Raw genomic sequence first — 26,486 nt, forward strand, 5'->3', positions numbered from 1 at the left:
TGTGAGGTTTCAGGCAGAGTGCCCCCCTTAGGTCCTGTCTTCACCCACTCGTGTTTAGAGAAAGCAGTTGGACGTGTAAAGAAGCCTCCTGGCTGACTTCAAGGGGCCCACAGGGTGGCTTTGGTGTGGGGACAGCCTTCTAGGAGGGCCTCAGGGGTGGTCCGGGCCAGTGCAACAGGCGAGGCCCACCAGGTTCTGAGATGCCCCGCAAGCCGGGCCAGAAGCCAGGGTGCTGGTGGGGCTGCAGCAGTTTTGAACCTGTGAGGAGCCCAGCTTTGAGGACCTTTCTGCAAGAACATGAATAGTGATGGCAAGACTAAGGACACCAGGAGGGTGGACAGCCACGCGGAGAGCTCCATAGTGTCCCTGGCAATGACTTGCCTTTTCAGATGACCCAAATCCACCATCCCTGGACTGGGTGGCAGCTTCTGAGTTGGGTCCCATCAACAGTTGGAAAATGTGTGCTCCACCCATGTTATGACTCGCTCTTGGTGCTCTGGGACCAGGTTAGATGTGAGAGTGTTCCTATTTCTCGTAAGAAGTTGACTTTACTGGAAGACTGCAATTTCAGTGCATTGCATTTGTTTTTATTTCTGATTTAAAAAGTCAAGCATGTTCGTGAAAGGATTTGGGAGACAGGAAAGTATTGAGAGAAAACTTAACAAGGAGGAAAAGCAATAACTTTAATCCCACGAGCTACTACGTTAACAGGTCAGCCCGTGTCTATTTTAACATTAAACGTGGTATCGTCCCACACGGTCATTTTACGTTTGGCCCTTTCCCACTCACTGTAACGTTCTGTCATGGTCACATCTCCAAAGTGCCTACTGGCTCTTGGACCTGGCCTTTCACGGTTGCCCAGTGCGTCCTCATCTGTTCGTCCCTGGTGTCCTAACCGGGCCCTGGGTTGAGGAGCTGTGACACCTCCTGTGACTTGCTCTTCTGTCACCCAGGTTGGGCTTGTCCTTGTGATTGTCCTGGGAGCCAGCAAGGGAATGTGCATTTGGGGGCAAATTGCCTTCTAGAAGGGAAGAATGTGTGTGAGAGCACCCAGCCGGCACCCTGGCAGGAAGGGTGTTGTTAGGTGTCCAGGGTGATAAATGGAATATTTATAAATGGAATGGAATATTTATAAATGGAATATTTCCTGCCATATCAATAAACAAAGGATGTCACAGTCACCAATGATTGCAACTCTCCAAGGAGAGCCGGTGAGCCCTGAGAAAACTCAGGGCTAAAAAGAATACCTGCCTTCTAGCAGTCATCAGACTGCAGCCACTCCCTGCGGTGAGCCCTGAGGAAACTCAGGATGTGAAAATACAGGCCCCAGATAGCTGAGGTGCACATCAAAGGAAGGATTTCAGTGAGCCCAGCGTCTTCCCACACCCAGAAAAGCGCTAAATTCCTTAACTTGAGATATCTGGTTTTCTTTATTTAACAAAACTTTTTGACATTCCCAATTACCTGCTCTTTGTTGCAAAATTCCTGTGTATCCTGGCCCCTCCTCTCCCCTCCCCTCCCCTCCTCGGAGCAGTTTCTCAGAGCTATCTGAAACGCTGTCTCCTGGGCTGCAGTCTTCATTTTGCCCCAAATACAGCTTAACTTGGAGCTCTCGCGTTGTGCATATATATTTTTCTTAAGTCGACAAAGGGCTTTGCAGGACTTGGCTGGCTGGGAAGGCCCCAGACCCGCTCTTTACCCCAGGACGCTCAGACTGCCCTGTCGTACACCGCACCTCCCGGCCCTCAGGGCTGGAGGGCGTGTGGTTTGGCCTCAGACGCCACTGTCTCTTGGCCCTGGGAAGGCGGCCGCAGAAGCTTTGCTCATCTCTGGGGCTCAGGCCACGCCCAGAGCTTTCCATCTCTCCTCAGCGCTGGCGTCCGCCGGGGACTCTCTGCCTGGACTCCGATTCCACCCCTCAAGACCCCCTGGCTCTCTGCTCTGAACATATGGCTCTGGTGGCCAGGGCGGTGGCCGGCCAGGCCCTGGTCAGCGCTTCTGGAGATGTAAATGCAGCCTTGGCCGGCCCCCCCCTCCCGGGGGAGTGTGGGTCTGGGCCCTCCTGGCTAGGTGTGGGCTGGCATGCACCCTGCGGCAGCTTCGGTGACTGAGATGAGTGCACGTGTGACAATGGAGTCACACACGGTGGCTCCAGCTCCTGGCCCTGGGCTGGCCCCGTGGAAGGGTCTCCGAGGGCAGTCACTGTGTCTTGGGGACGAAGCCCCATCCTCGGGGCCAGGGCCTCCTCGTGGCCTCTGCGTTCCAGGCCCCTGGGGGCTTTAGCAAAGGCTGTGCATCGAAGGGCCAAGCCGAGTGCCCTTAGAAGGAAGGGGGACGTTGCTTCCAGGTCCCAGGACCGCTGGGTGCGACCTCTAGGGGAGTGCAGCTCCCTGACCGCCTAGTGCCGATGAGCCGGCTGCCCTCCCTTTGTCCATCTGCGGCCACCGTGCGGCCGGCCCCCCTGGGGGCAGTCTGGAGTCAAAGTGCCCGCCTCCTAGCCACGCCCTGTGTGCTCAGGGCCTCAGCCTCCCCCCCCCCCCACTCCGCCGTGTGACCTGGCGAGACCCTCGTTGGGCCTGAGTTCCGGGTCTGTCCCCAGACAGTTTTACTGGGTCAGGTGAAAAGGCGAGTCCCCGTGGAACTAGGCAGGAGCTCGGAGGCCTGGCTTCACGGCACAACCACGGGGGGTTTACACCCGCTGAGGCCCGCCGCCCACACCCGCCCCCCCCCCCCCCCCCCGCGCCTCCACGGGAGAAGAAGTCAGCCAGGCTAGTGCCAGGGAAGTCACCAAGGCCGTGGGGGAGGAGGCCCGCTCGAAGGGCGGCAGCAGGAAGTCCCCGTGGGAGGGAGGAGGGGAGCCCCGGGAGGGGCCCTGCTGGGCAGAGTCCCTGCCATCTGGCTGGCCCACCCCGAGCTGCCCCGTGTCTGGCCTGGTCCTGGCAGGGGTTGGGCAGCTTCCAGATTTGTTTTCATTTTCAATTCCCTTTATTGCTCAAACCACCTCAGGGCCACAGAAAACAAATCGTTATCCTCAGCCGACCTCAGATTCCTGGCCTCAATTGTTCGCCGTTTGCTAATTTTAGCTTCTGATCATTTCCACCCTCGTCCTCCCCCCAAAGGGAGACACACACCAAGAATAGCGCCAGGAAGGGGGGCGGCGGTGTCTGTGGCCAGAGTTCCCACAGCCATCTGGCCGGGAGTGGGGGCGGCCCGGGGCCTGCCGCGGGGACCCCCAGGCCCTCTCAGCGGGGACCCTACACCCTTGGGGCACGGACGTGAGGAAGAGAAGGAGGACTCTTCTGTTTCTCCTTTTAAACAGAAACCAGGCTGTTTCTGGGAACGCTCCCACTCCCCCATGGCCCTTCCTGGCTCTCGGACCCCTGGAGGCTGCAACTCCCCAGCCTCCAGGGCCAAGGAGACGTGGAGAGTCTGGGGTCCAACGTGGCGCTTGGCTCGGCCAGGCCCGCTCCCCAACCGGGGCCCAGGGCCCCAGCCCGGCCTGCAGGCCACCACCCTGGCCTCAAGAGGGCAGGCCCGGAGCCACTGACCAAAGCCCAGCCTGGGGAGCAGCGAGTGGGCCTCGGGGACCGGGGGAAGGGTAAGGTCCAGCGAGCAGGGTGGCCTCCTGGCCAGGCCTGCTGGACAAGAGAGCAGAGCCTGCGAGCAGCACCCCGCAGCCCCGCCGCCCTCCGTTCTCTGCAGGGGACGCCGGACACCCCCTAACGTGTCAGAGCGCCCCCATTCGGAAACCAAAGTCTAACGTGTCTCAGGCTAGAGTAGCGCCGAGTAACGTGGAATAAAGACAGTCGAAGCCCAAAGCACGCTCCTCCCCCCACCGGTGACCACGGAGCTGGGGAGTGGAGAGGGTCCCCCGCCTGTCCCTATGCCCACCCACCGTCAGAGCCGCATCACGAGGAGCAGGCAGCTCCCAGGACACGGCCACCTGACTCCTGACCTCGGTACCTGATGTGCTCCTCTCTCCTTGGAACTGTGGGCGTGGTCTCAATCGGGGCTGCCTGGCCCAGGTTCCGGTCCTGAATGTGGCCTCGTCATTGCCCGCCCTGGATGACGGCCCACCTCTGTGTCCTTGGGCTCTCTGGGCTCCTTTACCTGGATCCTTCCATTTTCTTACTTTTGCTCTCTTGTCATCCATTTATTTGTCTTTAACTCTTTTTCTGTGAGACTTTCTCAGTGTTCTCTTTGCAACCCTGAGATTGAGATTTGAGTCTCTGCCGTATTCCCCTGCTGTGTCCTTGCTTTCAGACCCAGTTTCTGGGTCTCCTCTCTTTAAGGAGCATCCTGTTCTTGCTTCACAGACACCATATCTTACCTCTGAGCATGAGTGACAGCTCTGGAAGTTTCATCTCCGCCCCTCTGCATCCCCTGGGCTGCCTCTTTCTGCTGGCCTGTTTGGCGCTCTGGCCCGCCCGCCCACGTCAGAGGCTCTTCTCAGATGTCTGATGGTCGGTGGTGACTCAGGGTGCTGCCCAGAAGCCGGGAGCTGCCTGGGGGTGTACCTGCCGCAGCGCTGGGAGGGAAAGCCCCTTCCCATCGCAGGTGCCACTGCTGCCTCTCGGGCTGTGTTGTCCAGCCCACCAGCCAGGGCCCTCCTTTTGTCTAGAGATGTTATCCAGGAAGGACAGCCAGAGCCCCACCCAGCCAGCAGTCTTCTTAGGGCAAACAAGAAGGCAACTTTGTGGGGAGAGGAGAGGGCTGCCCCACAGGGTGGTGATCGCATGACTCTGCTGGTCCTGCAACGTTGGAACTCACTCCGGGCTGGGAGGACTCACCTAGGCAGGGGGGACTGGCTCTGGGTGGGGAGGACGTGCCCTGAGGAAGCATGAAAAGCAGAGTTGATATAGCCCCCCTCATCATGAAAATACACCTCGTGGTTCATCCAGAACTCATTGGCCAGAATCAGTTTTCAAGGCCCATCATAGCTGCAAGGGAGTCGGGCAGGAAGCATTTTAACGTGGTGCAATGCTGCTGCAAAAGCTAAAGTCATGTTGTCTGGAAAGAGAAGACTCTAAAATACAAAAAAAACAAAAAACAAAAAGAAAGAAAAAGAAGACCCAGACAGTGGGTGCTGGGCCAGTGGGCACTTAGCTGTTTCTGCCACAGTCGCCAAGCAGCTCCTACACATTTGTCCTTGGAATGGGCAAGTGTTGAGCAGGGAAGTGTCTGGCTGGCAAAGGTGGCCACTGTGTGAGCCAGTGCTAACACATCTGAGGAACCTCGGAAATCACTTACTTTCACCAGCATTTGCTTTTTTACCCAAGTGGCACTGTACTAGCCCTTTGCAGTATCTAAGAAGTACTGACTTATTGCTCAGAAATAAGCCACATGGTCACTGCTGTCATGATCACAAAATGTGAGTGCAATGGGTTTTCCATAGTTCACTATTTGAACTATAGCTGTCAGCTCTCTTTAGGCTTCTCTTGGCTGGGACAGGTTCCCAGACTTTCCTGTTTCCCCTGACCTTGACAGTTGTGAGAGATGGTAGCCAGGGATTGTGTAGAATGTCCCTCAATTTGTATTTGTCTTGTGTTTGTCTTGGGGTGAGACTGGGTTTATGGCTTTGGGGGGAAACTACCACAGAGGTGAAGTGCTCTTCTCATCACTTCATATCAGTAGGAGAGTGGTACCCACGTGACTTACTGCTGATACTTTGTTGCTCAAACGTTCCAGCCTTGGGCAGGGACTGGGTCAGGTTAGCTCCTGTGTCCCTTGGAGCTGCCCCCCACATGTTGGCTTCTGTGCACTTCCTCACTTTCTGGCCTCACAAGCTGCTTCAGGCTGGTCTTGTGTGTTTCCCGCTCTAGTCCTGGAATGAGCCATTCCTCCACAGATCCCTGTTTCCTTCTACTGGAAAGTGGTATTTAGAAACCAAGATCTGGGTGCTGTGGTGCTCCTTGCTCCCAGGGTGTTGCTGCTTCTAGCCCTTCCCGGTGGACAGAGCCAGGAAACACGGATGAGTCGTAGCCTTTATACCGTTACTCATTTATCCCTCTGTGTGCACTCGGGTCTAAGCATGGGTTCACACTGTCTCATGAGTTCATGACATCTCAGACACCAGGGCAGCCCCCCAGGAAGGGCTCACTGGCCTCCCCCGGGTTCAGCTATAACCACCCTCTCCAACAGCGAGACACAGGCTCCCACCACCCCACCGTGCGTTCACCTGTTTGTTCAGCCCCAGCATACGTGTGAAGCATTTCGGGGATGGTCTACCCTGGATTCTCTCGTGAGAAGCTAGAGCTTTGTTCAAGTGCAGTTCCTCCTGACGGCTCCTTGTCCCTGCCCAATCCCCCACCCCCGGAGGCCATGCCATGTGTTTGTAATAGGGCCAGAGTCTGCCGTCCCAGTCTGCCTTCCATCCCGGGATCCCCAGCCGCCTTTACAGACTAAACATTTGCAAATATTCAAGCGCATTCACGGTGAAGTACAGCTTATGGGTTTTGACAAATGCAGGGTCTTGTATCCACCATCCCAGCACCAGGCACAACAGTTCCATCGCCCTAAAAATGCCCCTGTGTGATCAACCACTTCCCAATCCTTCAACCCCTAGAACCCCTGGTGTGTGTTCTGTCCTTGGTTTTTACCTTTGGTGTAAGGTCATCTGAATAGTCACACAAGGTACAGATTTGGGGGTCTAGCTTTTTCGACTTCGCAAGACGCATTTAAGGTGCATCCGTCTGTGTGTGCAGGAATCAGTGGTTCCTTTCTTTTTATGGTTGAATTGTGCTCCGCTGTGTGGATGCAGCTCGTGTTCATCCACTCACCTGCAGAAAATGCCGACTTCCAGTGTTGGCCGATTGTGAATAAAGGGTCTTTTCCCGTGGCGAATGCCTAGGGTGGGATTGCTGCCTTGTCTAGTGAGTCTGTGTTTAACCTCATGAGAAACTGTCAAACCGTCTTATAAAGTGACTGTCCCACATCGCATTGTCGCCAGCAGCAAACGAGAGTTTCAGCTACTCCACCAGCGTTCAGCACGGTCAGTTTTTTGGATTCTAGCCACTCTCACTTGTGTGTAGTGCCATTTCATGGTTTTACCTGCATTTCCTTGATGGTAAATGATATTGAGCGTTTTTCACATGGTGTTTGCCATCTGTACATCTTCAGTTGAGTTTGGGTCTTTTGTTCAGTGCTACAATCAAATGTTCACTTACTGTTGAGATTTAAGAGTTCTTTATATATTTTCGACACGAGTTCCCTTTGCTTTTGATCAGCCTCACGTGAAGAACATTTTTATCAAGTCAATAAACCTGGATCTTTAGTTTTGGATTCCAGACTCATGTCCTTGCCTTTCTGGGGTGTTTGAGAAAATCTCTGATGAGATAGCCTGAAAGGCCTGAAATGTCCCTCCCAGGCTGTCAGCGGCTGCCAGGGCTAGTGTGCAGCAGATCACAGATTCCCGGGCAGGGGATGTTCCCCCCAAGACTGCAGTCAAGGGGGCCGGGGCCTTGACCGAGTCGCTCCCCTCAGCTCGGGGAAGATGCTCGCAACTTCTCTCTGGAGGCACTTAGTGAAGTGACCATCAGACAGAGAGGAAAGAAGTGGAAACATGTGTCTGTTCTTTGGGTTCAGCTCATGAGTCGCTCAGGGCGTTCAATCACCTGGAGAAAGTCCCTTGTGGGTAGTAGTCCGGGATCTGGAAGCTTTTGGGGTGGGAGCCGGTATGCCTCTCCCTGCATGTCCCTTTAGGAGAAGCATGGGGTTGTGAGCCAGTCGTGTGTGTGTGTGTGTGTGTGTGTGTGTGTGTGTGTGTGAGTGACACAGAGCCAGACTCCAGAGCCCTTTTCTGGAGTGGCTGCTGGCCACCTGCTGGCAGAAACCATTGGTATTTTCTTATTGCCATTTGAAAGGGGACCTTGGGAACGGAAATTTTCCAATGTGTTTTGTAACCCTTAGCAAGCACAGGGAAAACACCTTTCTGAAATTCCTGGCATGTGGTCCTTTTGACCTTTGCAGGCATGTGCGCCCGTGCGTGTAAATGAGCGCTGCTCCCTCAGCAGAGGCCAGGGGTGCTGGCTTCCATGGAAGCAGGCCCATTCAGCTGAGCTGGAGTTTAGTGAGACTGTTATTCTGTAACAGAAGTCTGTAATATCTGTATACGTATATAGATATGTATGGACGCGTATGTATACGTCACTGGTGTATTGCATTCTTTCTGACTGCAAAAAACAGTGCAGTTGAAAACTATAGGAATTCAGAAAGGACGTGTGTGAGTCCCGTCTTCCCTAGATCACCCAAGATAACCGTGCGCCCTTCCTGCAGTTATAGCTCTGCAGCACGTGTGTCTCCCATGTGCACAGGACAGTGGGGCTCAGCCGCTCTGTGGTCTGTGTTCCTGGTTGGCCCGTGGGAATGGAACTGCGTGTGTAAGTGGACCCCAGCCTGTGGTTTGCGAGAACATCAGAGAGACAGCCGGCCGGCTCCATGCTCACCCGCCCCACCCAGCACGTGAAACCTGGTTCCGGTGACCTTGGGGGCGACTCCAAGGAGCACCATCTCGGGGTCCCGGGGGGAGGAGGAAGCTTTCACTGGCCCTCCCTAGGCATTAGTCCCCTGCGAACCTGTAGAGGAAGGGGTCGCTCCAGCCCTGAGGTTTCTGGGGGCACTGCAGGGGTGAGGATTTCAGAATGGCTTCTGCTTTCCTTCCTGGCCCGTGTCCCCAGGGTCAGCTCCCTTGGACATCTGCTCCAGGCTGGGCCGGAGGAGGGCATAAGCACAGGTGGAGGACCAGGTAGGATGTGAGGAGAAGGGCAGGCCCTAGCCAGGCCTGTGACAGGGGAGGGGCCGGCCTTTGTCCCCTGATCTGGAAGGCCCCCGAGAGTGCTGTTCCCCGTCAAAGTGGGCAGTGCGGATCTCTTCAGGTGGGGAGAGCGCGGGGTGGTGGGTGGCCCCCCTGCGCCGTGTGTGCAGCCCGGGATGCACGGAACAGCACCCAGGTTTGCTGCAGGGCAAGGCCTCTGGCCTACTGCTCCAGCATCTGCTCTCCACAAACAAAACTGGGTATAAACTGCTCCAAGTGGCCGAGGCTAGCCGGGCACTGGTGGATCTGGTGACCTGGGCTGCTGAGGGTGGGGCCCGGGAGCTTTCCTGGGCTCCTTCCTGGGTGTCTGGGGTAGGTCTTCTGCATCTTCAACTGTTGTAGCAAAAGTAGGTCAGTGACTGAGGTTTTTTTTTTTGCATCAGCTCCCTCAAAAACCAAAGGCATTTTAGGACTATAGTATAATGGCTTATTTATTTTTATTCTGATTTATTTGCTTTATGAAGTCAACTCTGAAAAGTCCATTGTTTGGCTCTGTTTTGTTTGAGCCTCGTGACTCTTTCCCTGAGGGAAACAGGGCTTGCTTCTTGCACCTGGAACAGGCCAGGTGTAGGTGCTGGGCCTGGAGGCGGGGTGCCGGGCTCTGGTTTTGAGGGTGCTGCCTCTGGGCGCCCAGTCCTTGCAGACAGGCCAGCCTCTCAGGAGAGAGCCGCCCGGCACTTGGCACACGTTGGGTGCAGGCAGGGACACCCCTGCCCAGGCTTGGGGGCTGCTGGCTCCTCCCTGGGGAGCCGGGGGGGGCATTCTGGGATGAGTGGGGAGGGTGGTCTCGGCAGCAGGTGCCGGCCTCTGGGCCCCATCTGGGTGATGGGCCAGTGGCCTCCAGGGTTTCCTCTCCTGCTCTCACCTGGGACGTTGTGGCCGAGGTCAGCATGGGCAGCTGGCCACAGCCGAGCCCGGTCCACGGTGGGAAAGGAGGAAAGCTGGACGCGGGCCAGCCACGCCTTGTGTGAGCTGGGGGAGGTCACTCTGACTTTCGACCTCAGTTCCCGTCTCTGAGATGGTCCGTCCTGACCCCTGCCTGCGTCTTGGGGTGGGTGGGGTCCCAAGTAGCGCACCTCGAGAGTACACGCCTGTGCGCCGTGGGGTCCCTGCCATCCAGGCCTACCCGGCAGGCACAGCGGCGAGGAACTGAGGGCTGGGGGAGGGGGCCCAGGAAGAGGAAGTGGGGCCAGAGTGGTTGCACAGGCTGTGTGGAGAAGCGGGTGAGAGCAGGGCGCTGCTGTGTCCGTGGTGAGTGGCACAGGAAGGGGGTCGCGTGGCCCACCGGACCAGGCCCTCTCCCAGGGGCCCCGGCTGACCTTGAAGAGTCGGCTTCTTTGGGGCGGGGGTGGCCAGGTTGGCCAGGGGCTTGGCCTGCGGTCTGGCTCCGGTGTGAGTCTCTTCGGACCTCTCCGTGTGGCCGCCGGTGACTATGCCACCCCCGATGTCCCAGTCCCACAAGGCCCCAGAGGCTCTTCCACGCTGTGCCCGCTCCCCCTGCCCCGCGCACACCCTGCCCTCATCCTGGCTTTTTATGGTCCGAGAGGAAACCCTTTCCCAGTAGCCTGAACAGGACCCCCAGTTCCTACCTCTTCACCGAGCTCTGGCCGAGGACACCGATTCTCCTGCCTGGAATTTGGGGTCTGCGTCCTGACAGTGGGGTGAATTCGCCTGGGCTGCAAGGGGAGGAAGGGTGGCAGCCGGCGCCTGCCCCGTCCACCTGGGCTGGTTCCAAAGGGTCAGTCAGTTGTGGGAGGGTGAACAGAGCGACTTTTATGACAGGAGCCTGGGGGACCTCCAGTGCATGATTACAGCCCTGGGTCTGCTGTTGTTAGAATGCGTCACCGTGGTCTTTTAAGTCAGGCCAGGTCTGTCAAACTCTTTATAAGGGAATGCCTTCCAACCCCGTTTGCAGTGGGACCAGGGGCTCTGGAGCCCTGGGGTCCTGCCCTGGGAACTCCTTCTAGAAAAGTAGATTGGACTTAATTGCTGTTCCTGAGTTTCTCAGGCTCTCAGGCCCACCCCCCTGCCAGGTTCTAAGGGGAGCCCTTGGACTGGTATCTGTGGCAGTGGGATTTGGGATGTGCTGTGGAAACAGCCTGGCCAGGAATGCGAGCGGTGTTCATTTAACACCCGCTTTTCAACTTGAGTTATTTGTGGCTACTGTTTGCTAGTTTGCTACAGATTTGTTTTTAATTTTTTGAATAGGTAAATGCACTGTGTGTTTCAAAATCCGGGGGTTTGAGTCATCTCCCAAGGAAAGTTCTCCAAGTCCCCCTTGCCCTCTGTGCGCTCAGCTCTCTGCCCCCACCATCCTCGGCTCCAGGTTCTCAGATGCCCGCCCAGAGCACCTCTGCAGACACAGGCAGACGTGCATGGGTGTGCACGCAGTACTCAGCCTCCTGACCGCGCGTTCTGCTCAGGACCTTGCTTTTCTCACTCAGCGCTGTCCCTCAGAGACCTTTCCGTCTCAGTTCAGAACGTGTTCCACTCCTTCTTCACAGGATTCTGTCTTACGGGTGTCTGTTCAATTTAGGTAACGGGCCCTGGAAGGGCATGAATTGTTTTGAGGCTTTTGCTGCACTGCCCCGCGTAGTCAGGCACACATCCCATCTTGCAGGCGTGCAGGTGTGTCTGTAAGATAGCTCCCCCGAGTTGTGAGTTCAGAGGATACGCACATCTGTCACTTGGATAGTTATTGCCAAGTCGGCCTCCGTAGACATTGTGGCAGTTTGTACTTCCATCAGCAAAGTGTGGGAGTACCTGTTCCCACCGTCTCAGCGCCCTGACAGGTGAAAAGTCAGGTGCCTCTGGGGGTTCATTTATATTTGTCTCCTGATGGGCGATGTTGAGCATCTTGTCAGATGTTCAGGAGTCATTGTACCTCCTGTTTATGAATTGTCAGCCACAGCCCTTGCCTATTTTTCTATTGAGTATTATGTTTTCCTTTTAATTTCTGTGAACTCTTCCTGTATTGGAGATTAGCCCTTTGTAACAAGAGCTGCAGATATATTTTTCTCAGTTTGTTATTTATTTTCTTGCCTTTCCTTGTGACTTTCTCTGTGGAGACGTATTTTATACTTTGTTGTCAACTTTATCAATCTTTTCACTTACGGGTTTTAGACTTTGATTCATAGAAAGAACTTCTATCTTAGCATTTTAAAGGAATGTTCTCAGGTTTTCCCCTAGAACATCTGTGGTTTCACTTTTCCCATTTAAATCTTTGATCCCTTCAGAACTTACCCTGGTTTAAGGTGTGAAGCATGGACTGGTTGTTACCTAGTTGTTCTAAGACATTTTTGGACACTGCCCTTCTGCCTTGCCTTAGGTGTCACTGCTTTCTGCTACACAGTTCCTATGATCTTAGAATCTGGTCCAGGCATTTCCGCTGTGCTCCACTGCCGGTCAGCAGCCTGTGCAACGGCATGTTGTATCTGGTGGTCCAGTCCCCCCACCTCATTCTTCTTCTTCAGCATTTTTCTGGCTGTTTCTATGTGTTTATTTTTCTGAATGAGTTTTAGGATCAAGTTATCCTATTCCAAAACAAAGCAAGGCAAAGCAACAACCCAAAATGTCTACTTTTAAAAATACACCTGCATCCATTGTACAAACGTGGAGACACACGCATCTGCAGAAGGCGGATTTTCTCGGTTAACCCGTGCCCCCAGGCTGTGTGTAGCAGTCTCCAGCCAGGTGCCGCCTCCTTTCATGTCCTGCCAGCCCTGGCATGTGCGAGAGTACACAGGAGCGTGTGATGAGCCACACGCGTGCACCACAGCAGCGGTGGAGGAGAGCACCCAGGGCAGGGGCAAGGCCAGGGCCAGGCTGTTTCAGCAGAGATGAGCACTGGCTGGTGTCTGGCTGGGGACGCTCCCAGGAGCCCCACCAGTGATAACAGCATATCTCCTCTGAGCACCTGTGTGTTCTCCCACTTACCCTCACCGTTACTGTGAGATGCGGCCATGACAAATGAGTAGGAGTGCAGGAGTTGGGGAGGGGCAGGCGCTGACCCCTGCAGAGGCTGCTTCCATGCCGAAATCGCCTCTTCTGCCTGCTGAGTCCTAGGGTGAGGGGGACCCCACGGAGTGGCAACTCTCTTTCCTGGGCCTCACCTCCCTCACCTGTACAATGGTGGGTAAGAGCTTGCAGCCTGGACTTCCCAGGAGATGGGGCATCTGTGTGTCAGCTCCATGTGGGTCTGTAAACCACCGGCAGAGTAGTCGAATGTCCTCCTAAAGAAAATAGGGAAGTCAGCCTCCCCCTCGGAGGACAGGCCTTTCTGCTGACCCCAACCAGCTTGGCTTTCCTTAGAGGCTGGTGGTTGGTCGGCCCCAGTGGTCGGCCATCTGCTGAGATGCCTCAGAGTGGGAGGGAGAGCGGGCCTCCCAGGAGTGAAGAACGTGGCCGTTTTGAGGTTGGAAGCTGGAAGCAGCCCTATGCTGGCGACCACAGATTGGAGCTATCTATTGATGAATGACAGGCCTCTTGCTAGCAGCGAGTAGCTGGGGCCTGGGAGCCCGGGAGCAGCTGTTTCTCTGTGGAGGCCTCTCCCCGTGCCACCCTCTGACTCTCTGGACCAGCCCTGCCTCTCACCATCATCCCCCCCAGACACACACCTGCATAGATGCCTTGTGCTCACTGAGTTCTGCTCTTGCAGGCCTGGGTACCCCTGCACCATCTGCTTTTCTGTCCCAGGGCCCCTGGTCAGAGATGCCTCTCCCCCCTTCTCCCTTCCACGGAGGGAAGCCCAGCCAGGCTTCCCCGAGCCCGGGCCAGTAGAGCCCCGGCACTCACCGCCCAGAAGGGGCCCTGTTCTGCAGATGTTGCTCTGGTCCTGGCTCAGGGCACACACACATACACACACCCCAACTCCCCGCCCCTGACTGCCCACCAGAGGCTCACAGACAGAAAAGAGCCACGATGGTCTTTTTTGTAGGTGCTGTTGGAGCCAGTACCTCCCTTCACCCCGTGGAGGCTGGCAGTTTGGCCGAGGCTGGATGGGGCGAGGGAGGTCACGGGGAACACGCCCTTGACGGAGGGCGAGCAGGAGGCGGTCTGAGCCGGAGCATGCGCACTAGTGAGCCCAGCTGCACCTGCGGGGGGCGGGCCTGGGGCGGGGCCAAGGGGGGTGGCTCCGCGAGGAGCCTCTTGTGGCTTCTCGGAGAGAACATACTGTTCCCGCCCAGGCTTGCGGCTTGGGCAAGAGTGTGGGACGCCCTGTTCCCTGATAAGATGAGGCAACTGCTCTCGGCCGCCTCGCAGGGTGCCAGGGAACATTTATGTAACCCCCGCCCTGCCTGCCCCCGGCCCGCCCGCACGACCTGCTACCTGCCTGCGCCCGCCCCCAGCTATACACCTCCCGCCACTGCATACCCCCAGGCCCGGCGCCCCAGCTCCTCCCCACACTGCGCCCCCAACGACCAGCACCAGCAGGTCCTCGACCTGCCCCCACCGTTACCCACACCCCTCAGTCCTGGCTCCTTGGGGCCTAGCACCTACTGGCGGGTACCCACCCTCCAGCCCCCGGGTCCCCAGCGCCCCCTACAGTGACCCTGGCCCTCCCTCCTCCCTGTGCTTCCAGCCCCCTTCCTCCTTCCCTCACTAGGCCCTCTAGCCATCCTGTCCCAGTGCCCCCTACGCCCACACACCTGCCGCCCTCCTGGCTTCTGAAGGGGGGGGCGGGCAGAGCGACCTGTGCGCACCCCAGGCTTAGGCTCCAGGGAGGCTGCAGGAGGCCTGGGCCCCCTTCAGGGGTCTGGGGTCTGGGTCCCTTGTGCGCTGGGCCTAGCTCCCTCCGGTGGCAGCCCCGCGGTACCGCTGCTGTTTCCCGGTCGCATCCCAGGAGGAGGCAGGTGCGGAACTTGAGCCTGGCCAGGAAGAGGCTCGGCTTTGTTTGGTGCACGGGTGCACGCCCCGCCGGTCCCGGACCTGCTGGCCCCTGCCCCGCTCTGGGTGCAACCGCCCCTCCCCTAGCTCAGCTCAGCCACGTGCCACCTGGGGTGAGTCCCTGAGCGGCAGTGGCGGTTTTCAAAGTGAGGCCCAGAGACACCTGCAGGGACTCCAGACCCTCCAGTTGAGGTCAGAACTATTTTCTCAACAATAGCATTATTTGTCCTTTATTTTCTCAAAAGAATACAGTGGAATGTTCCAGAGGCTGCATGATGTGTGATGACATCATCCTTCTGACAGCTACTGGAATATGTGCTTGAGTTTAAATGTTTTTGTTTTAATTTCTACGATAAATGCCAATGGGCATAACCCAGGTGAACAAAAGCTCCCCGGGTTCCTTACTGAAAGGGTGAGCAGTGCTGTTGTGGAGGTCTCTGGTCTCTGTCCCCCTGTACAGGCTGCCTTTGCCCCGTCCGTTCGCAGTTCTCCCGCTGCCCCTGGTCAGCCTCCCCGGTGCCGCTTGAATGTCACCACTCAGAGGCCAACCAAGCGAAAGCCGGTGGTGCTCCTCGCCAGCCTGCATCATAACTTCTGAATGGTTTATCCGTCTGTCTGTGGACCAGCTTATTGGCCACCTGGAACGGGCTGACAGAAGAATAGAGGACGGACCAGGGAGAGCCCTGTCTGTCGACATCACACCCACGTTCCCAGGGCTGGGCACTGCTTTTGTGCTCCATAAAAGTGTCGTGCTGCTGATGCCCCAGTAGGCCAAGGGCTGCGTGCCGGCCGAGTAGTGATGCTGGGCTTTCCCCACCTGCCACCGGGCTGCCGGGCACCAACATCCCATCCTGTTGGATGCTGCCTTTCGCTGCCACCCTGGGGTCATGCATCCCGTCTCTAATTATATACATCTAACGCGCCTCCCAGGGTTGCAGCAGAAGGACCCTGAAAAGGACAAGCCTCCCAGTGAGGACACAGGGTTCATTAGGAAGCAAGGCTGAGTGTGGCTTTGGGTTGGTTCTGTGCCCAGCACCCCCACCCCCTGCCCCTCCCGGCAGGCCCAAATCCGAGGAGACCTAGTTGACAAGAATAATAGATAAGAGCAAAAATAACATCTCGGGAGTAAGCACTGGGCCTGTACCAGGCGCAGTGCCAAGGGCTGGTTGTGTGCAACCCTGTAGAGTCCCCACGTGGACCCCACTGTGAGGATGGGGCACTGTGTTCATTTCCTGTGGCTTTTGTAACCAATTAACCACAAACTGGGTGGCTTAGAACAACAGAAGTATGCTCTCTCACTGTTTTGGAGCGCTGAAGTGTGAAGTCAAAGTGTTGGCAGCGTTAGTCCCCCCTCCCAGTGTCTGGTGGCTGCCCCAGACTCCGAGTCCCCTGGCTTACGGGTACATCACTCCCTGGAGTCCTTCCCCCTTTTCTTCTAATGTTTGTGATCTCATCTCATGATCCCTACCTTAATTGTATCTGCAAAGACCTTTTTCCCAAATAAGGTCACATTGACAGGTTCCAGGGGTCAGGACTTGGACGTATCTTTGGTGGGGCCACTATTTACCCCCCACTGCAGGCAGTGAGGCCTTTGTCTGAGGCCACGCATCAGTACACCACGGAGAGAGGAGCTGAGCCTCATCTGTTGGACCTGGTGCACCAAAGTCTTGAGTGCAGCGCCGGTCACGTGAAAGGACGCCACTGTATTTCGTGCTGGACCTTTCCAAACACTTAAATGATAACTGCGCTGTGAATCTCCTAGGGTGGGATTAGTGTGCGGTATTTCTCAAACTTTGTATTGATTCTTCCCCCCGCCCCCAGAACCGATTAACAGTTTTAAAATTCTGACTTGGTGTTGGGCTAGATATTTAAAGAATTACTTTTCTGCATTCCTTTTTATTGTTATCAAAGACATAAATGCATATGATTTTTTTAAAAGACACATAACACAAAAGAGTTTGCAGCAGCAAAAAAAATCCTCTTCCCAGTCCAGCCTTATTCTCTAGAGATCAATACTGCTCTGATTTTAGTTGTCTCGGTGGTTACTGCCGTAAATAAAACTGAATGATTTTATTACTGTTTCTCATTTTATCAACTTTAGACGCCATCCGTTACCTCCCTACCCTGAAATTTAAGGAATTACCTCATTCCTACCCCTCCCCCACCTCCTTCCGAATTGATGGTTATATGATTGTTTTTAATTCTTTTGTTGATTATCCTTATAGCTTTTAACCTCATTTAGAGATTTCCTTTGACTGCACATGGGTGTATTCCTACCTCTCCCTTAAACCCACATTCTCTCCTGGGGCCACGAATCAGTGGTATGGGCTTTGTCTATAAGATCGATTCTAAACACTGACAAGTAGTGCTGGGGTTCACATGATCACGACTGTGTGAATGTTGCTTCCGTATGCCAGGGCCTCTGTTTGGAACTGCATTCCCTTCTGCCACCTCATGGGGTTGTTGTGAAGGACAAATAATACACAAAAAGCCCCTAAAACAGTGTTTGGCTCGGAGCTCTTCCTTCGTTGCTTGTAATCATGTGGCATTTTAGTTTGCTTCTAATTTAGACAATTTTCTTACATGTCTTTTATTTTTCCTGGAGTTACTAATTGCCTCTCTTTTTTCCCTTTAACCAAAGAATAGTATGTGCCTTGGCCGTGTCCTGAAATGTGTTCAGCCTCTTGATCATGCTCTATGGTACATGGAACTCCCTTTCTTCTTGTAACCCTCCCTCTGTGATTCCTGGCCCACAGCTCCAGTGGCCCACCAAGTCTCCCTCACTCTTGTCCTGGGATGACCCTTCATTGTTCGCTTACTTCCCTGGCTTCTCAGTTTTTTCTTAATTTTGCTAGAGTGTGCAAGGTAAACTTGGGAGGCTGTGTTTCTCTGTCATCTAGCAGCTAGTGTAACTTACGAGAAGTCTGGTGTGTGTCCCAGCCTTGCTCCCTCCCAGACGACCTGCTTCTCCCCTTTCTCTCCAGTAAGTTTTGGGATCTCTTGTTACCTAGTGTTCTGACACTGCAGATATTCTCACAGCAGGAGCCTTTCCTCACTCCTCGGCCCACCTCTGTGCTAATAACCCTTTCCATGTTAGTTTCCTGTCTCCTTTTTTTACTCTGACAGATACTGTTCTATTGTTTCTTTGGTAATTTCCTCTTCTCCATTTTTTTGTTCTTTTCCTCAGTGTCTTCTGCTAGTTAGATGTCGTACCCACAGGATTGATTCCGTGACCCTGAACTTCTAGCTCTTACTGTTAGTAACAGATGGGAAGTGATGGTTTGCTCTCTTGCTTGATTGTGAAACCACCCCGCCCCACCCTGCCCCCCCCATAACAGAAAATCAATAAGGAGAGCAAACAGAGCCACACACAGCTCTCAGCCTCAGCATTGCTAGGAGACAGAGAACACTGCAGCATTCACGTTTTCTAGAGCTGTTTTTTTGGTTCTCTTTTTCTGGGATATTTCCTTGAGTACGTTTCCAGCTTTTCTATGGAATTTTTGTTTGGGCAGCAACACTCTCAACTTCTAAACACTATTTTTTGTTCTCTGAACTTCCTTTTTATCCTGTTTGCTTTATGCATAAAATTTTATCTGAAATTTCTTTGAGAATGCTAATTAGAATTTTTAGCTTAATATTCTCTTCTGTTTCCCGGCTTTACTCTTTTTTCCTCTGGAGTCAGTGGTTTTGTTGCTCTTGGCCTTTCCCTTTCATGCCACTGGTTTTCCTTGGATGTCTGGCCATCTTTGGGTGTCTGTTTATATTTAAGGTTGATGGGCTCATTTGGAGTGGGCGGTGTCGATTTCCTCTGCTGAGGCACTGGTGGACCAGCTTCAAGGGCTGGCTCTCAGCTTCAGGGCCAGAGTCCGGGAGGGAGGGGGAGAAACGGGGCAGGAAAATGTACGGTGTGGCCAGCCCCAGTGCCAGAGGGCTGCATTCTGGGGTGCTAGAACCCCCTGCTGGTTCTCCCTGTGCAATTGATGTCTTTTGTGTGTGTGCGTGGTTCAGAGTTTGCCTGGGTAAAGGCTGGCCTGCCCCTTGCCCTGAGCAGGGGATGGGAGGGAGGGACGAGGTGCTGACCGTAGCCAGCCTTCCTTACCTCCCCCTGCTAGGTGTCACCCCGCAGCCTCCTCCTGTGCTGCCTGTTGGCCATGTTGGAAGATCTCTGAGAGGAGGAGCTGCAGACTCTAGTTGGAGCCTGTTGCGGTAAACAGACATCTCGGTCACAGACTGTCAGGCCCTGGAAATAGTCCATCCTGACCCATTCATGTTACAGATGAGGAGACTGTGGACCATCTGAATGGTGGCTGGGCGCTGGCGTCAGCAAATTGTCTGCAGGCCCTGCAGGGCTTGGGGCCTCTGGAGTAGGGCTCCTGGTGGGGCCAGGGTGGTGTGGCCAAAGTTGCAGGCCTGCGAGCTCTCCCTGACCCCTCCACCCTCTCTCTCCTCCTAGTTTCCCTTCTTAGAGCCCAGGGACCGGCCTGTGCTCCCCGCCACCGCCTAGGGACAGCTGACCCTGCAGAGGGTGTTGCGTGGCACGCCGTGCCGGGTACTTGAGGGGGCCGCAGCACCTGGCATGCTGCCATTTCCTCTCGGGAGATGTCTGCTTACATCCACCCTGCGGACAGGAGGGCGCTGGCACCCACACCTGTACCCTGAAGGATTTGTCGCCGAGGCTGTCAGAGACGGGGCACCGAGGGAGGTGCGCAGGGAGGGAGGGGCAGGCTTGGGTGTGGGCTGTGACTGACCCTCCCTCTGCCGTGTCGCCCACAGGGGAGCGCCCCTTCGCCTGCAGCTGGCAGGACTGCAACAAGAAGTTCGCGCGCTCTGACGAGCTGGCGCGGCACTACCGCACGCACACGGGCGAGAAGAAGTTCAGCTGCCCCATCTGCGACAAGCGCTTCATGCGCAGCGACCACCTGACCAAGCACGCGCGCCGCCACGCCAACTTCCACCCAGGGATGCTGCAGCGGCGCGGCGGGGGCTCGCGGACCGGCTCACTCAGCGACTACAGCCGCTCGGACGCCAGCAGCCCCACCATCAGCCCGGCCAGCTCGCCCTGAGCGCCGGCGGCGGGGCGGGACGGGACGGGGCGGGGCGGGGCCCGCGGCAAGCCACACCCCTCCTTGCCACGCCCACCCTAGGCCCCGCCCAGCCCCGCGGCCCCTCCTCCTTACCATAGCCATGAGCAGATGCTCTCACTTCCTCCCGTGATTCCGTGTCGTTTCCTTTTGTAATCAGAAGAGAGAGAACTTTATGAAGTCAATGACAACAAAAAAAACGATTTTCTTCACCTCAGGTGTCAAATTTGTAAAAAAACAACGAAAAAATTCCAAAAAACACCATCCACGATTGCACAAGAGACATACCCACGAAGGTGATTCAGCGGTGTTGAACCCCCCTTTCTCAGGGATGGACATGTTCCACGAGGTCAGTGAGGACACCCCCTTCCTGCCGCCTTACTCTGTACATAGATTTGCACTCTGGAATTTCCTTTTAGGTTTGGGCACACACTGGGGGCAAGGCAGTGCAGGTGAAGCTCAGCGCAGGCGGCGGATAGGCCGGTCGGTTAGTTTGGAGCCGTGGTCACCGACCTTGTGCTTTCAGGGCAGACCCCCTAAGCAGGGCCCGCGGCTCCCTCTTCCTGCCCCCTGCCCAGCTTCAGCCTCGCCCCAGCTGGCAGTGGGCTCAGAATGCAGACGGCTCAGAGGGACGCCTTAAGCCGTGATGGGTAAGGGGAGGACTCCCCAGGGAGACTGTAGGGGTCCTCGCCTCCGGGACCCTGCCCAGGTCCCCCTCGGAGCGCCGGAAGCAGAGATGCAAACCCGTGTTGGGCAGCCGGCCGCACCATCTGATGTCCACACGGCCAGGGCCCCCGCCCGCTGCTGTGTCCCCACAGAAGGCCCCAGGACCTTCCACTATTACACCACGTTTTCTGACTGGCCTCCTACAAGGGTGTCCGAAGGTGTCATTGGTGCGTCCAGTTCCCACATTCTCCCCGATCGGCCCTGCTCTTGGGATGCCTTTGTTTGACACGATGGGTAAAGCGAGGCCACCCGGCCAGACGCTCTGTGTGTGTGGCTTGCTGTGGCCGCGCTCGGCTCTTCACAGAGACTGTTCCGTAGCAAGAGACCGGAACATTGTGACTTGGAACGTTGGGGGGTGGCGAGGCGGATGTCATGGGAAATGCAGTCGGAGAACGTGCATTCTCTTTCCTCCCTGGGGAACACCGGACGGAAGTTGTGGGAAACGCTTTTTTCAGACCCACCGTGTCCCCAGCTCAGAATTAGCGAACCCTCAGCTTCTCCATGAGCCCTGTGTCCCCTGGACTCCTCCCTTCCCCTCCTACCTGGGAGGCCCCGGCCTGTGGGGCAGTAGGGTGCAGGGCCCCACCGCCAGCCTTTCCGTGCTGACGGGGGCGGGCAGAGAGCCGGGGACGTCTCTCCCGGAGCTCTGACCTGGGCAGGTGGGTCAGACCGGGCTCCAGCGCACTCCTCAGTGGAGAGCTGAAGCCACCACCTGCCCAGTCACCTCCCTTCCCTTCCTCCAGGGAGTCGGGGCCTGTAAATACAAGTCCCCAGGACAGTGTGTGTGAGTGTGAGAGTGTGTGTGTGTGTGTGTGTGTGTGTGTGTGTGTGTGTTGGGGCAGGGAGTGTGGGTTTGGGAAGGACTTGGGGTATCTTGCAGAGACCTCTGTTCATTTCGATGAGGAGGGATGATCCTTGGGACCTCAGAGGGCCGTAGAGGGGCTTCCCTGAGCCCAGAGTGCCTTGGTTGTGGTCATTCTGCTTCCACCCCGAGCCGGTCATGGCGAGGGATGCAGCACAGAGGAACCCCGGAGACCCAGGCCCAGCTGGTGCTCGTAGCCCCTGGGCGGCTCCAGAGCAGATGGGCACCCTCCGTCCCTAGCAGCCAGGGGCAGGCAGGCTGCTGTCTGCAGCGCTCTGGTTGCCATCTCTAACTCTGCTGTGTGTCAGCTGGGATCAGCCAGTGGTGTGGTGGTGGCTTCTGAGTAGCGTGGTAGCTCCTGAGCTGTGCGGAAGCGTTGCTCTTGCTATGGGTGGGAACCAGGCGGGAATGGCGTGGGGTGAGGGGGTGGCCCCACCCTGGCTCTCGTTGGGTTGTGTGACAGCCCTGCTCGCATTTGGTCCAGGAGAGAGAACGGGACGTGCTGGCCACCTGGACGGAGCCGCGCCCTGAGCACCTGGGGTGAGAGCTCTTCACGCCCGGTTCCAAAGTGAGGCCCGGAAGGGCCCTCGGAGGTCCCTCCCAAAGTTGTTTCTGGGTGGGGCAGAGAACGCCACACTCTGAATACACTTCATGTCTCAGGAACTCACATTCCAGGTTCAGGAATTTTATTCCAAAGTCCTTTGGTGTGCTCGCCCCGCAGGGGTCCCTGAAGGCAGGGAGAAGCCACGTGCCCCGAGGGGCCGCGCTTCCTGTGACCTGCCCGCAGCATCGCGGAGCAACAAGGGTTTCTGACCCCCCTGCTCTCTGCATATAGGAAGGGGGCAAAAGGACTCTAAACCCAGTCATCGTGGAATAAAAGAAGAGTGGTTTGTTTTAGAGGCGGGGTGGGGGGGGTGGGGGAGGGAGAGCGGGCGTTTGCTGTTTCCAAAGAGAGCACTTAATTTAATGTTTCCTCTAAGTGACCCAGGGCTGTTCCGTCTGATAGATGGAAGGGTGACATTGCCTTAAAACAGAAATATGCAGGCGTTGGCTCTTTTCGGCAGATAAGTGTGTCTTCGTTCCCAAAGTAGTTCTCGTCTGATGGCAGGTTGCGGTCCTTCTGAAGTGGGCCTGGTCGGGAGACAGACCACCGTACTTCTGCCTCGGGTCACCTGGAGGGAACTCCCGCCCGGCAGCCCCAAGCACTCGGCCTGGGGTTCCAGCCAGCAGGCAACCTGACTCATCTGGGGCTAAAATTCATCTCACTTGAAGGGTGGGAAAAATCCATGTATCTCAGGCTAAGTTCGAATGGGCTCTTGCTAGCATCTCATCATCGCGACACGTGGAGTGCGTGTGGAAAAGAAGCGTGCGGTGGCAGGCCCCGGAAGGCCGCACTCGCTCAGACCCCCATGGAAAGCAGTTACACGGTTGGCGACCCTGCTGAACAGCCTGTATTTTTTTCTAAGATGTAGAATTGTCTTCCCGGCCTGGGTTTGTTTCAGGGTCTTTCATTTTTCTGGTTTATGGCCATGCTTGCTGGCTTCAGTGTGAGTGAGGAACCCCCAGGACTCCTAGAAACAGTAGCGAAAACTCAAACCTTTCTTTTGTGGCCGACTCCAGTGCTTGCAAGGCCAAGGGGGCAGAGATCTCAAAACAAAGGTTGCCTGACTGAAGGGAGAGTTTCCCTCCAAAAAGGCCTACAAGTGACCCTGGACTCAACCAGGGGGCTGGTGTTCAGCCCATGTCCCGAACAAGGAAGCCCTCTTTGCGTCAGCCATGTTAGGGTTGTCAGCTCCCCATACACCTACCCTATTCTACAGCCATCGGGAAAAACGCAGCCCCTTCCACGAAGGGCCCTGGGGTCCTCTCCTGTTGGGTGCTATGTAGGAATGGGCAGTGATGCCCTCGATGGGAATGTGGTCCTGGAGGTGCCCTACCTACATCCTGCTGCACCCCACCCACGGCACTCGGGGTGCACGACGATCCCCCTTAATTCTGAGGCCACGCATCCGGGCAGGTGCAGGGTTCGCCAGGGTGCAGCCTCCAGGTGCAAACTTCAGCAGCACTGGGGTCCCCAGACCTCCCCATGCCCTGGGTCACAGCTCAGACCAGGGAAGGTGATTCGGAGGTGGGGACAGACAGCTGGGCCACAGGTGGCCCCCAGCCCTCCTCTGGGGACACACAGACAGGGCTGGTGGCTTTCTGGGGTCCAAGTGAAGTGCGGCAGAAGCGGGGTCTCCAAGTCTCCTCCCCTCCCCCCAGCCCAGTGTCTCCAGAAGACTGGCCGCTTTTCTTGCCAGAAGCAGGTGCTAAGGTGGCTGCCAGCGTCCAAGCACGCCCCAGGGACTCGCCCCTAGAGCTCAGCAAACGAGAGGGCCACCGAACAGGGAAGCGTGATCTGAGCAATAGCGTCCCCTCATTTCTCAACTCCTGGTTTCGGCTGTGTTTACAAGGCTACCTGATGTTTTTGACTTCTGACAGCTATCACTTTTTTTTTTTTCAAACCCTTTTTCCAAAGTCATTTAAAGACTGAGTGCTGGAAGGTTTGAAGGGCCTGTTATATCCATCATGTTGTAGCCGGTAAGAAATGCTTTGCAGGTCACCCACATCTTTCTGTCCAAAGATTCCACGTGCGATTCTGGTGACCATATTTTCCAAAGCTAAAATCAAGGGTGTGGGCTGACCCTTTTTGAATTCAGGATCACCCTGGGAAAAGCCAGGTCCTGTAACTGATTTTCCCGATTCTGAGGCTGAGTTTTCAAAGGTTTGTCCCAGACACATCCCAGAGAATTTTGTACCAGAATTCGGATGCACAGTCCAACTTACTACTGATTAATGCCTGAACACCGTTTAGGGAGAGGCCCTTCCCCCACCTGCTACTCTGTCTCTCATCAGTTAGAAGAGTTGGACTCGGTGGGAGGCGTGAGCCTGGGGCCACACTTGGTTTCTACTGACCCCCATCGAGGTATTGGACTTGCAGTGTTCCCCCGACCCCACTCAGCCTCTCCCCTTCTCATGCAGCTTTAAAACCTTACTCCTTTTATTTAAAGATGAACAGGATGGGAGAAAGTGGCTTCCCCTGCCCCGCGCATCATGCATTCCCTGCGGGGGACACAGGATGCATGGGGGTCGGCGGGGCCGCGTAAGCAGCTTTCTCTCAGGGCTCGGGACGTCTTCCTAGTGACATGGCGACAGGCTGCTGCACGTGCTCGTTTGGAAACCAAGCTGAATGCCTGCCCGGCAACCACAGGTCTGGGTGAAGGCCGTCTCTCCCACTCAGCCCAGGGCCGCCTGTCCGAGGCCAGATGCCTCCCTCCCCAGCCTGCCTTCCATGGAGCAGGGGGCCACTTCCCAGTGTGGCTCAGACACCCGGGGGGAGGCGTCCAGTCCTGGGTCGGGGTGCCTGTCTGGGTGTGGGTGGGAGGCTTCGCTCCCTCGCCTCACCTTGGAGAGTCCCTTGTGCCAAGTGCCGAGGACCCTGCGGGCTGGAGGCGTCGCTCTCCCGAGCAGCTGTGGGTTGTCGGGCGCGGGCCGCTGTGGCTCCCACGAGGCCGGGAATTGCTGTGTGGGTGGGCCGGGTGCACGCCGGGTCTCTGCACAAGGGGCCCCTCCTCCTCCCAAAGCCATCGATGGAGCTTCTCTGGAATTGTTTGCCAAAATCCCAAGGTAGAATCCAAGGGTCCAAGACCATTTCCATCGAGCACACGTTTTCCTTTTCCATAGGAACTTTCTTTGTTGTTTTTTTTAACCAGCACCACACCATGCTTCCGAAGGCCATGTTTCGTCTTTCCTGGATCACTACAGTGAAGTATTACAGTTGTACAGTTCCCAATCTGGCCTTGGCTTGCTCGGATAAAACTTTGTATGTATTTTGTAAGGCATAGATTCTATATTGTAATGATGTCCTATGCAAAAAAAAAAAAATTAACTAAATTGTAAATTTTATTGTTTTAACGTGTATGCATGTTTAGTGACGTTTACATTTTGAAATAAAATTTATGATTCATTATTTGCCAGAGCCGGTCCTTTGATGGGCGTTGGAGAGGCTCTGGGAGGGGAGGGAACTGAAATGACCCAGCTCAAGCAGTTGGATGTGGTTGGCTGAGGGGCGCACACCAGCCTGGAACTGGCAGGCCTTAACACTGGGAGAGGGCGAAGGCTTTGCAGGGGGTCAGTGCTCTTCTGGCTCTACCCCGGGGCCCTCGGATCATCACATTCCCCCTCCCACCCCACAGAAAGCTTATCCGCCTCAATCCCCAGGAGTGCTGAAAAGAAAGGCAGGTTCCCGTGCAGGGCATAGCGCTTGTCCAGAAAATGCCCTAGATGCAGCCCACCTAGGTCCCCCAGGCCAGCCTTGGAGACTGACCCCAAACTGCTCTGCCACGGGGGCCAGGGGTCCCCGGGATCTGGGGGGAGGGACAGCATCTGTTGATGCCAGAGTCCACTTAAATCTCCCATGGTCATGAACTGCCCCAGCCGCTCTCCGAAGCAGGGCCTGTCCGAGACGGGCAGGGCAGGGAGAGGGCCTGGACCACGGCTGTGCTTCCGCCCCACGGTCGCAGCTCTACCAGGCACAGACCCAGGACTGTGATTCTCATCACCTCTTCATACATAGGCTACGTGAAAACCATGAAGAAACGTAAAATAGCAACAACGGAAGGCCTTGCAGTGGACGAAAGATGCTTTTTCCTAAAGCTCCATCCACACCGGCAGGCGTTTCCTGATGAGAGCTTGTTTTCTGCGTTACAGACGAGGAGGAGGGGTGGGAAGGGAATGGCCCCCGGCACACACTGAACTGTCAGGGAAACAAGCATACATTTTCAAACAAAAGTCTTTCTGGTGCCGAGACGTGTGGAGCCAGCCCGGTCTTGGTGGGAGCGTGTTCCCAGGACGGCCGTGATTGCGCCTTCTTGGAGACGGTTCCTGGTTGCTCAGAACTCCCCGGACAGCAGCACGCGAGATGGAGCCGCTTCCATAAATAATTGTGTGCTGAGAGCCCAAAAGCTTCAAAAACATTGATGGGGAAAAAACAGCCATCCGTCCTGATGTCACGGCAAAGGTTTGAAAGAGGTCGAGGGCTCTGCTGGGGTTCCTTTCCAAAAGATGGGGGTGGTGCCTG

General features: G+C 56.0%; 1 protein-coding gene across 1 annotated transcript in view; it reads left to right on the plus strand.

The window, feature by feature from the left end:
- The window catches only part of KLF13 (KLF transcription factor 13), a 45,401-nt gene extending 20,025 nt beyond the window's left edge, over positions 1-25,376 (plus strand). The window contains exon 2 of the mRNA XM_060005307.1: positions 19,472-25,376. Coding sequence (XP_059861290.1) covers positions 19,472-19,761 — 290 coding nt within the window. The 3' untranslated portion in view covers positions 19,762-25,376. The remainder of the gene's footprint in view (positions 1-19,471) is intronic.
- The last annotated feature ends 1,110 nt before the right edge of the window (positions 25,377-26,486 follow it).

The sequence above is a fragment of the Delphinus delphis genome, chromosome 2 (genome assembly GCF_949987515.2).
Source record: "Delphinus delphis chromosome 2, mDelDel1.2, whole genome shotgun sequence".
NCBI classification, from domain to species: Eukaryota; Metazoa; Chordata; class Mammalia; order Artiodactyla; family Delphinidae; genus Delphinus; species Delphinus delphis.